Below are 14072 nucleotides of genomic sequence, written 5' to 3'. Positions count from 1 at the left end.
CAAAACCAAAACCTGTGAGCGGCACAGAAACACGAGTGTTTCCAGCCCCGTCCCTCCGTCCTCGCCGCCCTCGTGGCGATCAGACACAGGTGCCCTTTGGCCCTGTGAGGTGGGTAACAGCAGGAGCTGGGGCAGGTGGAGATCGATCGTGAGCCCCCCCCCCCAGCCAGGCGCTGCCCCAGCGGAGCCAGATGGAAGCTAGCGCCAAGGTTAGCCGTACATCACTCCTCGCGTCACGGCGGGATGGAGAGGAGCGCTCGTGCTTCTCATCGGAGATGTTGCATCCGACACACACACACACACACACACACACACACACACACACACACACACACACACACACACACACACACACACACACAATCAACCGCTGATGGATAAAGATAACAGTCGCACTCTGACGGAGCGAGTGATTTAATCAGCCGCCCGCCGGACGGTTCAGGGATTCGCCACAGTCTTTCAAATAGGGTCACCAATTACAAGTCAAGGTCTGCTACTGTAACCAATTAACCAGCACGCGCACGCACACACACACACACACACACACACACACACACACACACACACACACACACAGGGATGCACAGCAGCACACACAGTTGTGGGGAGAACATACGCGACTTTTTAATTCAGATTCCACATTAGTCTGTTCGTTCAGGAGCAGATGAGGGGGCGGGTGGGTAACATTATTCACCCATGAAGCAGTAGTTGCACCCCTGCTGCAGGCGTACTGGTCCAAACTGGTCCAAACTGGTCAAAACTATGCTGCTCTGGAGGGCTGACACCTTCTCAGATCTAACGCCACTGCGGGACTCTTCAGGGAACTATTTGGTTTCTATTCACGGGAGACTGATGAGGAAAATATTTACCTACTTCCTGTTGTCATAGAGACCCCAAAGGACTCTTTGGTGTGTTGTTTGCCACTTCCAGTACACAATCTGTCATGTAACCACGCTCATTCATACACAGCTGCGTTTGATTCACTTCGCTCCGTCATCCCCGACTTCCTGCTGGCTCCTCAGCAGCAGGAAGCTGCCTGGCTGGCGCAATGAATCAAACGCTCACGTATTTGGGGAAAAAAGCCTGAGAATGCTTTTATTTACCAAGCGCACGCTCCGACTAAGCCCCGCCTCCTGTGTTGTGTTTGTCTGATCGGGTTAAACTATCGCACACTTCATTTCCTCCCTTTTACTCCCGCTTTGGGAGCGCTTGATTCCGTGTTCTTGCGCAGACGGCAGGGTTGTTGTCCAATCATTCCTCCACGAGTCAGCGAATCAAGTGCACCTCAAGTCACGCAGAAGAAAATAAAACGGCTATTTTGACTCCTGCCTGCTGCAGACTGGATCAAAATAATAAAAAGTCCCCTTCAAATACGTGAAGGAGAGTTTGGTTTAGGTTGCTGGGCGCGGCCCCCCCCCGTCCCAACGACACACGCGGTAAATCAAACTCTGCTCGGGTATTTGTCTGGTGTATGTATGTCTGTGAGGCCTCCACATCCCACAACGTTGTGTCTTCCTGCTCCTTCTCTGATGGAAAGGATCAAATCACCCTTCGGAATTGTCCTTTTTTGGGCATTTCCTGCAGAAATGAGCGGAATTCTAATTGGACCGTGGAGCCGGGGATGCGTGACGGCGTTTGTGAAGGATGGAAACGGCGTTGTGGCATGAAAAGAGGCTGATATGTATCAAAATATCCAAGCATGCGTGTGTGTACGTGTGCATCCACACATTCCTCCCCTCAGGTGTGTGTGCATACATACACACACGCAGTGGAAAACTGAAACACACACACCGGGACAGTGACGTGTGTGTGTTTTTACCTTCTCTGTGTTGGGTTGTTGTTGTTTTGTGGCAGTGTTGGGTGCTGCTGCTGCGCACAGAGTGGAGGCTGAGGAGGAGGAGGAGGAGGAGGAGGAAGGGGAGGTGCTGGATAGACACACATGTCTGTTGGCCCTGGCAGCGCTGCGACACGCCAAGTGGTTCCAGGTCGGCACCCACTCACTTCCTGTCTTCCTGCCCGATGCTTGCTGTAGCCTGACGAGCGGCTCAGGGGGGGCCGCCGCCGCCGCCGGCCGGTGGCACCCGCTGAGTTTGTATTTTCACTGCCGTCGTTTTACATTCAGCCAAATTGTGTAGTTGAGTATCGTGAGGCTACAAAAGCACTGAATGATACTTGTTTTTTCTTTTTGGCTTCCATGTGAACCTGCCTGCTCTTGACATTATATCACTGCCCTCCCTTTTGGACCCCCCCCCCCCCCCCCCCCACACACACACACACACACAGACACACACACACACACCCCTCCCCATCTATCTCCCAACTCACTGAGTCCAGGATACAGATGAAGAAACATTTGCTGTAATGAAACGTCTCTTTTCCTGTCGGGACGTCAGTGTTTGTCGTCGTCTCTACGTGTTCCTCCTGCACTCAACTTCTTCCTCCTCCTCCTCCTCCTCCTCCTCCTCCTCCTCCTCCTCCTTCTCCCCCCCCCCCCCCAAACAATCTCAGGCTCGGGTGAATGGGCTCAAGTCCTGCGTTATCGTCCTCAGGATACTTAGAGACATGTGCAATAGACACACCGCCTGGGAGCCCCTCCAGGGATGGGTGAGTCCGACGCTGGGAACGTCTTCATATCCCCCCCCCCCCCCCCCCCCCCGTTTTTCCGCTGTAACGGAGAAACGTGTGTTTTCAGCCTTTAGAGCTCGTCTGCGAGAAGGCCATCGCCACCTGCAACAGGCCTCTGGGGGCGGGAGAAGCCCTGCGGCGAGTCATGGAGTGTCTGGCCTCGGGCATTCTGCTGCCAGGTACGAAGCCACACGCGGGGGGGAAGCTGGGGGGGGGGGGGGGGGTGTTAGGATTGCTGGCATTGTTGGCAGAGAACACGTCAGACGAGAAGACACGGCGAGGTCAAGATCTTATCAGAGCGCAGCTGTCAGGAGCAGAGCTGCTTAATGAGCAGGAGCTGCAGAATGATTCATGCAGCTGTAGAAGCGAAGGCAGGTGACGGACCGACAGCTGATTGTGGGGGGGGGGACTCCTCCGTGCGCACGTTTGATCCAAAGGGGACGATAAAAACGCTGCAGCGTGAGACGGGCACCACTGTCAGACCAGCTCCTTAATTGACTGGTTTGAACGTCGGCTCGGCTCATTTCACCAGTCAAGATTTCAGGTGACGCAGTGGCGCCGACGGAGCCTAATGAGACCCGGGGCAGCGTCAGCGGCACGTGCACGTGCACGTGCACACTGACAGCTGGTGTGTGTGTGCGTTGTGTTGCTGCAGGGGGTCCAGGCTTACACGATCCTTGTGAGAAAGAGCTGACCAACACGCTAGCTGAGATGACCGACCAGCAGGCTGAGGCCATCACTTACAGCGCACAGGTATGCCTTCACACACACGCACACACACCTGCACACACACCATGTGTGGCCACACACGCTCCTCCAGTCACCGTGCCGCCCGCCTCAGTGAGCCCCTGTTTCCTTTGAAGGCAGCGGGAACGCTGCTGGAATGTGGATGTGGATAATGGTGTGGGAGCTGATAGGAGAGAAGGAGCTCCTCATGAATATCCCACTCTCCGCTTCATATTAGAGCCCAGCGGCCAGGAAATGTGGGAAAAGAGGAGCAGTTTTAAACTCCAGTGCTGCACAATTAAAAAAACCAAAGCAAACTACTGTGATTAATCCAGTCCAGTGTCAGAATGACCTGTAATCTTTTGTAATCTGGGTCGCCAGCACGCTCTCAGGCTGATGGCGTTCGGGCAGATCTACAAGGTGCTGGAGATGGAGCCCCTCCCCTCCCACAAACAGCCGCAGAAGTACCCCTGGTGTGATAAAGAAGGTGGGCCTACCTGTCTGTCCCGTCTCGGGTGCTTTAAACACCGTCACGTGTCTGTCGTTTCCGCGGAGGAGAGTTGTCATTTGGGATTAAGGTCGTTGTTTACTTCAAATGTCGGCGTGTTTCCTCTCCGCCGGCCGTGCGTCGTCGTGCTTGTCCAGGTCTCCCGCCGACACTGATTGATTAGCGGCTTGTTTCTCGGCAGGTCTCGGGCTGAAGAGGCCGTACGAGGATGGAGCCATGGATGACAAGGACCTCATCAAGAAGATGAAGAGGAACCTGAGGAAAGGTACACAGAAAGACCCCTTGCTTTAATTAAGTCACTGGATTAAAAAAGTGCGCAGCTTTCTGCCCGCTGGAGGGCTCGCTACTGCCCCCTGGGGGCTTTTCCCCATCAGATCAACCAGTACCAGAGGGAGCAGAGGTGCCCTCGTTCAGCTCCGAAGAACCTTTACTATCATTGGGTTTTGTCTCTTCCCTCCAGTCCTCGACAGTAAAGCCATAGACTCTAACCAGCCAATGAACGCCCTGATGCGGCTGAACCAGATCCGACCAGGGCTGCAGTATCGCCTGCTTTCCCAGTCCGGTCCGGTTCACGCTCCGGTCTTCACCATGTCCGTGGATCTGGACGGAACCGTGTACGAAGCGTCCGGGTCGTCCAAGAAGACGGCCAAGCTCCACGTGGCCGTCAAGGTAAAAGTGGAATGTGAGGAAGAAAGAAAACCCCGAGGATCAAACCTGTGTGTGTGTGTGTGTGTGTGTGTGTGATTATTTATTGGCGAGTGTGTGTCTGTGTGTAGTGATGGAGGTGGGCAAATCCGTGTAATCCCAAAGTGGATGTGAACAAAGAGGCTCTCCGGAAGGCAAAGCTGCTATAATCCTCCTGAGAAGGTTGAATCCTTCCCTCTGTCACATCTGCCCATCTGCCCCCCCCCCCCAGGTCCTCCAGGCCATGGGCTACCCCACAGGGTTCGACTCCGACCTGGACCCCATGAGCTCAGATGAGAAATCAGACGGCGAGGGGAAGAGCGAGACGTCATCGCACACGAGCAATAACCCAACACACTCGTCGGACAGTTCCAACACGCTGGAGGTGTGTGTGTGTGTGTGTGTGTGTGTGTGTGTGTGTGTGTGTGTGTGTGTGTGTGTGTGTGTGTGTGTGTACTCGTGTTTAGCTTCAGACCAGATTTTAACTGAATCGTTAGCGTATGTTTTGCCAGGTACGAACTCAGGGTCCCATACTGACGGCGAGCGGGAAGAACCCCGTCATGGAGCTCAACGAGAAGAGGCGGGGCCTCAAGTACGACCTCATCTCCGAGAGCGGAGGAAGCCACGACAAGCGCTTCGTTATGGAGGTGAGAGAAGGCTTAATTAAAGCTCCAGTCAGAGCCGGGCTCTCCTCCGTGGGCGTGTTTGCTCTCGTCACGCCTCGTCACGCCGTCCCGTTCATCCAGAACTGCTGGCTGAGTTACTCATAACTGATTACTGAGCGTGTGTGTGTGTGTGTGTGTGTGTGTGTTGTCGTCAGGTGGAGGTCGATGGGCAGAAATTTCGCGGGGCGGGCCCCAATAAAAAGGTAGCAAAGGCGAGCGCCGCTCTGGCAGCTCTGGAAAAACTCTTCTCTGGACCCAACGCAGCGGCCAACAAGAAGAAGAAGATCCTGCCTCAGGTAGGGGGGGGGATGGGGGGGGCGGAGTCACCTGTGTGGACCTGTCGTTAGTCTGTGTTCAGCCACAGCTAATCGATACAGCCTCATTTAACCAGTCTGATCAGATCAATACGACCAGTATCAGACGGCCGCTCTTCGACCGGCCGGACGCTAACACCTTTGAGCGGCGTGCGTCCAGCTGTGTCGCTCCTCTTCCCGTCGATACGGAGCGCCGAGCGTCTGAACGCTCTGTCTCTCTGCAGACTAAAGGAGCCCTGGCCGCCGCCGCCGCCGCCTCCGCAGTAGCAGCTCAGGTCGCCAGAGGACGAGGACGAGCGGCGCTCGCACGAGGAGCCTTCGTCAGCGCACCGGGATACGTCACGCCAGGTAGGGTCCGACAGCAGAACCGGCGGGCTGAGCTTCGGTCCTGGGATTAAACGCGTGTAACCCCTCCCCCGCTGCCGTGTCCCCCACAGGCTTCGGGACGCCATACGGCTACAGTCCGGCGGCTGCGGCTGCTCCTGCGTACGGTACGTGCTCCTCTCTCCTCCCCACTCTGTTTCTACTTCCTGTTCAGCCCCTGGCTTCCTGTCTAACCCAACGTAACAACAGCACTAACCTCCTGCTGCGGCGCCGCTTCTCCACTTCCTGCTTCTGTTGATCCTGTTTTAACAGAAGCGACGCACGTTTTCAAACACACTCGCTAACGTTAGCCTAGCCTGGATCAGCGCCGGCTGCCTCCTCTCCCACTGTCGGACGCTCGTCTTTTCTTTTGTGTTTGACCCGTTTCCTGACCTGAAGTCAGCGGTTCCTGGTGCGTCCGAGCGCCCGAGGGCGTGCGCACGTCGCACGGCGGTGATTATCCAAACAGACTGGACCTTGTGTTCAGGTGCTGGTCTGGGGGCCTCGATGTTCCTGCTGCAGCGTGGAGCTTGAATGGGTCTAGTGTCCTCTCCTCTGAACCTCCTGGTCCTGTTGGAGCTGCAACACTGGGTGAAGGAGACTGGAATCCTGCTCGGAACGTTCTAATTCCGGGTGATTTATAATGAATGAAGTGACAGAATGATCAGGAGGAGCATTTAAAGTTCTGCTGCAGATGTTCCAGGCTGCAGGAACCTCTTGGGTGGAGATTTGACATCTTTCTGGACATTTTGAGCAGTTTAATATTGTCATTAAACAACAATTAAGCTGCCAGGATCAGCGTGTGATCTTTGAGTGGATCGTCTTTGGAACCAGGCCCGTGGAAAAGGAGCACGGATGGATGCGAAGCTTTAGTTGGTGTCCAACCTGGCTGGGTTTTCTCCCTGGACCCATTAACTGGTGTTCACAAAGAGAGGAACCGGAGCCCGTCTGGACATCAGAGGTTCTATAAAACAAAGCCCGTTTAGTTCCGGTGCAGTTTCTCACTGCAGAAAAGCCCAGAAGCTGCTGACTGGAGCAACCGTGGTCCAGATGATCTACGTTGCCCACAGAACTTGACAGGTTCTGCCCGTAACAACCTAGAAGAAAGTTCTTGTTCTGTTCTGGCACATGTAGACCTCCTGGTGTTGGCTGGTTTGGGTGGAACAGCAGCAGCTACAACGGAGCACATTTGGATTCAAGCACGTTCAGCATTTATACTTCTGACCTGTTGGGGGCAGCATGGCGCCTAGAGGAACATCCTCGGTGGCAGCTAGCTAAACTTTCCTCGGTTCTCTACTAACGGCTTCTACTGTTCTAACTTCTTACTGGATGGCTCCTGCTTATTATCACTTGGGTCTTTTATTGGGTTTCTTGTCTAAAACAGGTGATAATAATCCCAAACTAATCCCTAACGTTAGCTCCTTTCCCCTCTGTGACTCCGGCTGTAGGCCTAGCCTAGCCTAGCCTAGCCTAGCGTGTGTTGCGTGCTGATGCTATTGGTCAGGACTCACACAGAGCTCTGCTCTTCTCGTGTCTCCCCTTCCAGGTTTGGCCAAGAGAATGGTTCTGTTGCCCGTCATGAAAGTGCCCACCTACCCCGTCCCCCACTACTTCTTTTAGCGCAGGAGACACGTGCACCAAACTCTCTTCCAAACGTACCAAAATCCATTTACTTTGCCTGGTTTCATTGTTGTTTTAAGGATATTGGTGACGGGAAAGAGGATCCATGGACTTTGTAAACCTTTTTTTTTTTTTTTGTGTTATCGCTCGGAAAATTTACGTGGAAAACTTGAAGATTTTTGTCATTTTTTTACTGTGAACTTTGACCTCATTCTGAGTCCAAATCAGTCTTTTTTATGGTGTCGATCAACTGTAGGAACAAGTACACGACACACGCTGTAAAAACAGAGGAAATAGTAATAATGTGAGCTGTGTGAAGGATGTATAGGAGTTAAATATGTTGGAGAAATAAAGTTTATCTGGTAAAAGCTGTTTCCGTCGGAGTTTGACTTGCAGATTAGTGTGAATATGAAGTTTTCATGATCCATTTTCTGCCTTTGTAGCGTTTCTGTTTGTTCATCCGCGTAAATCAACGTTCACGCGCCCAAAATGCGCCCCCTGCTGGTCAACCCTGATCTGAGAAAATGCAGAAAGTTTGTTGTAATAACACGCGAAAAAAACGGTTAGATCCCAGTGATTCTGTTAACATGCAAAACAGGAGCAACAAGGAAGGTTGGAAAAGGGGGGAAAAGAATTCTGATCCACACAAGACGATCCCCTTTTTTTTTACCTCAGGAGTATCATTAACGTAAACGTTGACTGGAGGAAGACCCTAACTTTACGAACAGCTTAACAATGCCGAGTTTTCCGAGCTCCATTGGTCTTTCTTTAGCCTTATTGGTGTCTGAAACCTTTATGTTGCACATTTATAAGGTGAGTTTTGACGCGTTTAACGTTCCCAACGTTAGCTCCTAGCTCACGCTCATTAAACGTCTCCCACCCCTGAAGTTCTGCTGGTAAGGCCTCTCTGTCCTCTCTCCGCAGGGGGTCTCTTCATCGACAATCCCTTCTACCAGCCGCGGACCATCGCTCCCTTCATCATCCATCTGGGTCCCCAGGACCTCTTCTCTGACTTCTAGGTTTTCGCGCGTTATTCGGACGGACGGACGGACGCGCTCGGATTTCCGTCTCCGTCCTCCGGGGGCTCCTTTTCACACTCTCCCCACCCGGATTCTTTTTCAGAGGGGAGCAACTTTACAAGCAATACTGGGATCCAGAAGCTCCGGGCTGCGTGAGGCTGGTTTTTCTTAAAGCAATACACCCGAACTCTGGTGGCGCTAACTTACTTGAGAAGATGTGAATGTCTGGTGGCGTTCCGGCCGACGCGGCGTTGCAACAGCTCCTTTTGATTGTATATTTACTGTATGTGTGTGTACATGTGGCTATTAATGACTATATACACATATATGTAAGGTGTATGTTTCTATTACAGCATTGTTAACAGTAATATTACGATACAATGTATTTATGTAAATACTCTATAAGATATAACTATTGTTGGTATAAATTATTTTAGAATTCTAAAGTGAAATGTAACTGTAATATCACTCTATAGCTTTCTTCCAATTTTCTATACACTGAGCAACTGAGGCTAGTTCTAGAAGATGCAATATTCTCTTTTGTGCTGTTAGGATACTAATGCTTCCTTTTCCTACCCCTGTCCTCCATCTCTGAGCCTTTTCTGAGCAGGCAGAGGTGCTGCCTACCGAAGCTAAGCTAATCGCACCCGTGCACACACACTTTTCCTGTCAGAAAGCACATTTTCTATAGTCTCACTGCTGGCAGGGAACACTGTTGTCAAGGTTACAGTACTGTATGTGTATAGTATGTTTAAGACTCCTCACAACAACCTTTCGCTCCGTCCTTATGGACAGAAAGCACATCTTTGTTTCCTTTACACACAGAAAACTCTTCATTTTGCGCACACACACACCTTCACACACTCTCAGCTGTTTGGACGTGATCACGCCGGTGACGGCAACGACTCCGGGAGCCCGGCAAAAACTTCAAGGATTTACATTTGCGATTGGGAAATTCGTCTTTAGCATTTGGTGATTCAACAGAGGAAATATTAGCGGGGCTAAGAGGATTGGGAAACTTCCCGGGCTTAACGCTGAGTTCTGTCCACAAAGTTGTCGAGTGGCTGTTTGACTTGTTGCCTCGTGACTCTTGGAGTTGACTTTTGCTACTTTGTTTCTTTTCTGTTGTTCCTGAACTCCACCATCTTAGAATGTGCTCTGTAGCCCAGCTGTAGAGGAACCGAGCTGATATCAGACCCTGACGAAGGGGGTAAAGGTCCAGATGCTAGCAGGGGACAGGGAGAGACTGGCGCGTGCATTAAGGAAGGAAAGATGTAGATCAGAGGACTGGTCTTCGGCCTCCTGACTCCCATCCGTGACCTTTCATGTTTGTTCTGGATCTGCTGGAACCAAAGATGCCACTGACGAATGGATGATCCAGTTTGATCCCTCCTGACTCGAATGAGTCGGATCAGTGTCGGCTTTGGTGACGTGAAGCTCGGAGTTCTTTCCAGGGAGCCGAATGAGGTCAAAAACTAGCTCATTTCCCTCTGAGCCCTTCGTCTGGGTCCAGATGGTCGATGTTCGTGTCGTACCTCACTGGGATACCATCTGGAGGTAACTGGAGTCCAGAGGGCAAAGTTTACCTCCCAGATTGGCTGGTTTTCCCTTCATCCTCCCCTTGTTTTTCCACAAAGTCCAGGAAAGATTTTGTCAGGTGTGACCATTGTCCTGGTGGTCTTTGGGTTCGGTTTTGGTTCCATGATCTCAGTCCTTCTGCACCTGATGGAGGTGGATCTTTGTTCCAGACCCCAGGCAGTGTTGAAGAACCTCTTCTGTTGTTTGGCTACAAACATCTTGGAGAAGTCAGATTCCAGGTCCTTCATGACCAGCATAGCGGCGCCCTGAAGGCTCCTCCGGGTCTCGGTGCGAACCCAAAGAGAACAGGTGTCCCCGCCCCCATTTGGCCTGTGGTTCAACACCTGGTGAAACCTTTTTACCGTCGCCTCAACCTTTTTAACCATGTGTTCCCCTTAGGTAGAATGAATCAAAGCGCACACTCACACACACTCTCAGGGCCACCTGACACACGTATGCAGGACAAACACACGGAAACACACGATCCTCGATGTAAATACTCCACTGACGACCACACGGCCTAGCACGTGCTTTGTATGTCACAAGTGCACAGTTGGGAAAGGTCGTTGCTCAAGAATCTGAACCATTTATAGTTGCTAAAACACCCCCCCCACCCCAACTACCCAAGTCGTTACCTTGGTGCTTTATGAGCCGCGTGTAGCATCGTACGTCACGGAGGCCTGCTTTAACGTTCCCCCCACGACGAGCTGCCGACAGGACAACTGCAGGGCGGATTTATCCGGACCCCAAAGAAAAGTCTACGCAGACGATGGTCTGATATTCGATATCCAAGTCAGTGAAGGAAACCTGGGAAGAAAGAATGTTGTGGCAACTTTGATCAGGTGACAGTTGTTGGCGGTTTGCATGTCAAAGTGTCCTTCTGACGCTCGCGCGAATGTGGACTCTTAGCGACCACGAGCTTGAGAATAAAGGCAGTTTTACCGCTTTAGCGCAGGGATTTGGGAAGCTCGCTAAATCTGTCGGAGGAAGAGGAGAGGTGCAGAAAGAACCGGGAAGTCCGTGCGAGAATCAATCTGAACCCTGCGGAGCGGCAGGATTAGATCCAGGATCACGTTTCCATGGTCACGGCTAAGCGGGCTAACTGGAGAAGGGATTGTTTTCTCCTGCATGCCTGCCGAGCTCCTGAACCGGACGAAACCATGAACTTATCTGACACACGCACACACACTCACATTTAGCGTGTCCAATAACCTGATAAATATCGGAAGCGTCGCGGTCGGAATGTTCACTGTTGTCATAGTGATTGTAGAGTAGAATGTATTTACTCACAGGAAGGTGAAGCATATATACAGAATATATAGTACATACATAAATATATATATCTTTTCAGATGTTTGTGTGTGAGAATTGTTTTGGGTACGATTTTTTTTAATGACATTTCGACTCATGAGTGCCGAATATTTACTTTTGTTTGTTTCTGTATGTATATAATTTTTAGGTTAATTTTCGACAAAAAGCGTCGGTTAAGTAAAACTCACGTGACAACAGGGAGCTGCGCCCACGTGAGAGGTCGGCGATGTTGTGTGGGGGCGGGGCGTGCGCGTGGTAGATCCCGCTGTATTGATTGCTTTGTTCAGTAGCAACTTTGATGATTGGAGGTTGTCATTGACTTAATCTATGCTTGACCAACTGAACAATAAATCAGGAAAAATGTTCAATCTCCACACGTGGCCATCTTTATTTGACGAGTGGCGCGAGAGAATCGCGTCGAACGCCGCCTGGCTCGGAGTCACGTGGTTCCAGCGCAGAGGACTTCCGATACCCGCCGACGATCCGGAAACACGTGCGCACAAACACACAGCAAACAGGCGAATATTTGTGTATTTTGGGGTTTTTTTATTTTTATTTTTTAAAATTTGACACACTTGAACTCAGGAAAATGTCTGAGAGGATGAAGATTCGACTCTCGGCGCGGATGAAGATGATGATGATGATGACGGCCGTCCTGCCAAATTAAGCCCCGGATCGGCGTCGGAATTGCGTGACAGCTGAGTTTCGATGCCCTCCAACGTTCTTTCCTCGCTCGCTCGCCTGATTTAACGATCGATAATTATAGAGATAAACACTTTAATTAAGTGAGACCCACCCACAATTTGAAGCGACACAGTTGCACCTGTCGGTGCAACTTTTTTGAGTTGCCCCGCTGACGTCACGCCGCCGGCAGCTAAACGCTGAGTCAGCGCAGCTAAGATGGTAACTTCTGTCGGCAATTTATGCATCTATATCATATTGTGTGCAGTATTTCTGTGTGGTTGTGGCATTCTTGCGTATTTAGATCGCTAACGGAAAAGTTTTTAATCCCGTTGTGCCGAATTTGAAGATTATTTTGGATTTTTTTTAGAGTGAACCGTCGATATCGCTAGTTAGCACCGATGCTCGCATAGAAACGCCAACAAAAGGTACGTTTTTGGGTTTGTGTTATATATGTTTGTCATTTCTTTCTCGAGACGAAAAAACCCAACATTAAGCTCGCATTTTGTTCAGAAAGTTCAAAATATAGTTTTATTGAGACGAAACGAAAGTTCCGGTTAGCTAAATAGCTAGCGTAAATCCTCGTTTCAAAACTCTAAATATGAACTCAAATAGTTCTAATATTTATTAGAATATATAAAATATATTTGTGCATATTCAAATAATATTTCTGAGATCAATCAAATCCATTTTCGAGTACAACTTTAGATTTTAATGTAACTTCCCTATTCTCTCATCTTGGCTTTATTGGTTAATGACGCACTTTATAATCTTAAAGAATTTTTTGGAAATTTACGCAAACATCATAAAGCTGTTTCTGCTGCTTCTGTTAAACATCAGCAGTAAAATTGATTCAGATGATACAACAAAAAATACCAACTTATAAAGGGAATCTGAATTAGCATGTGGAACCCTGAGGGACGCCAGAGCAGCACAAATTTTAATGTTTTATTTTGTTAAATACACAGTTGTGACAAATAGTGAAAGTCTTATTGTGTTATTTGTTCTCACTGCTAAAAGTTTTAAATTAAATCAGGTTTTATGAGCTTCGCTGGCGCCGCCGACATGCAGCAGCTGCTCCTTGAATCTCTTCAGAGTGAGTTATTTTGTTTTTATTCATCTTTTTGTGAGTTGTAATAACGTGTCAGGGGTTCAGAAAGTGATTCCAATTTTTTTACGAACAGATGGAGGCTCTTTTCTCCTTCCTGAGGGGACGAGAGCTGCGGCGAGACTCCGTCCAGAACTGAGAAGGTGAGCACGTTTTCTGCGTCCCTGCGTCATGAAAAACGGGTTCCAAAGCTCAGGGGGGGGGACGGAAATGTTTAAGCTGCTAAATGTCCCTGTTGGGATTCCAGCCGAGTCGTTGACAGTTGCAGTGTGGGTATAAATGCAGCTAATCTAGCGGCTTTAGCGGTTTTCTCTGCGTGGAGCTCAGGTGTCGAGGCGTCGGCGTGGTGGCGATTCTTTGAACCCCGGCGGCGTCTTTGTTCTCTTCCCGCCTCCTCGAAACTGTTGCCTGCGCTGGTTTCGCCGTTGCTGAAGGTAAAGTTGGAGTTTTTGGGACAAGCCACCTGCAGGTGCTCAGCAGATCAGGTGACAGAGTTTAGGAGGTTGTTGGGGGGGCTCAGGGACCCGAATAGCTCTCTCACACACACACACACACACACACACACACAGTTTCATCCCTGTATCACAAATCACAGATGGAAGCCAAGCAGCAACCGAAGACGCTCGTCCCGCCAACATTCCACCTACTCTGTTGCTGCTGCGCCGCTAATATTTATAGCTCCGCCAGGCGGAGGGGGAGGGGCCTGTGGGCCCGTTGCGTAATTCTGAGCCTACGTCGCCTCCAGGTGCTGCAGGTACGACGCTCTCTCCTTAGGTGCCACGATGGCCGACACCGCGTGGTCGTTTTTGTGCGCCGTCCCATCAGAACGCGGTGAGACGTGGCTCGACCAGCCAGATGTGAGGTGTTGGG

General features: G+C 50.6%; 1 protein-coding gene and 1 long non-coding RNA gene across 5 annotated transcripts in view; both read left to right on the top strand.

The window, feature by feature from the left end:
* strbp (spermatid perinuclear RNA binding protein) overlaps positions 1–11787 on the top strand; it is a 19411-nt gene extending 7624 nt beyond the window's left edge. The window contains exons 5-17 of one of the 4 annotated variants that reach the window (XM_029837795.1): positions 1855–1985; positions 2509–2604; positions 2693–2804; positions 3281–3378; positions 3733–3838; positions 4041–4124; positions 4320–4528; positions 4776–4928; positions 5041–5190; positions 5364–5504; positions 5747–5870; positions 5960–6013; positions 8430–11787. In XM_029837795.1, coding sequence (XP_029693655.1) covers positions 1855–1985; positions 2509–2604; positions 2693–2804; positions 3281–3378; positions 3733–3838; positions 4041–4124; positions 4320–4528; positions 4776–4928; positions 5041–5190; positions 5364–5504; positions 5747–5870; positions 5960–6013; positions 8430–8524 — 1553 coding nt within the window. In that variant the 3' untranslated portion in view covers positions 8525–11787. Of the gene's footprint in view, positions 1–1854; positions 1986–2508; positions 2605–2692; positions 2805–3280; positions 3379–3732; positions 3839–4040; positions 4125–4319; positions 4529–4775; positions 4929–5040; positions 5191–5363; positions 5505–5746; positions 5871–5959; positions 6014–7431; positions 7874–8429 lie in introns of those variants that run through there. The other 3 variants (XM_029837796.1, XM_029837798.1, XM_029837797.1) reach the window with 3 other exon arrangements.
* Positions 11788–12326: 539 nt separating this feature from the next.
* On the top strand, positions 12327–13348 carry LOC105416580 (uncharacterized). The gene is made up of 3 exons (XR_964621.2): positions 12327–12522; positions 13131–13190; positions 13279–13348. It is a non-coding gene; the product is annotated as an uncharacterized lncRNA (long non-coding RNA).
* The last annotated feature ends 724 nt before the right edge of the window (positions 13349–14072 follow it).

Source organism: Takifugu rubripes, chromosome 6 (genome assembly GCF_901000725.2).
Source record: "Takifugu rubripes chromosome 6, fTakRub1.2, whole genome shotgun sequence".
Classification (NCBI taxonomy): domain Eukaryota; kingdom Metazoa; phylum Chordata; class Actinopteri; order Tetraodontiformes; family Tetraodontidae; genus Takifugu; species Takifugu rubripes.
The sequence above is the reverse complement of the archived record's forward strand: the minus strand, read 5'-3'. Positions and strand labels throughout refer to the sequence as shown.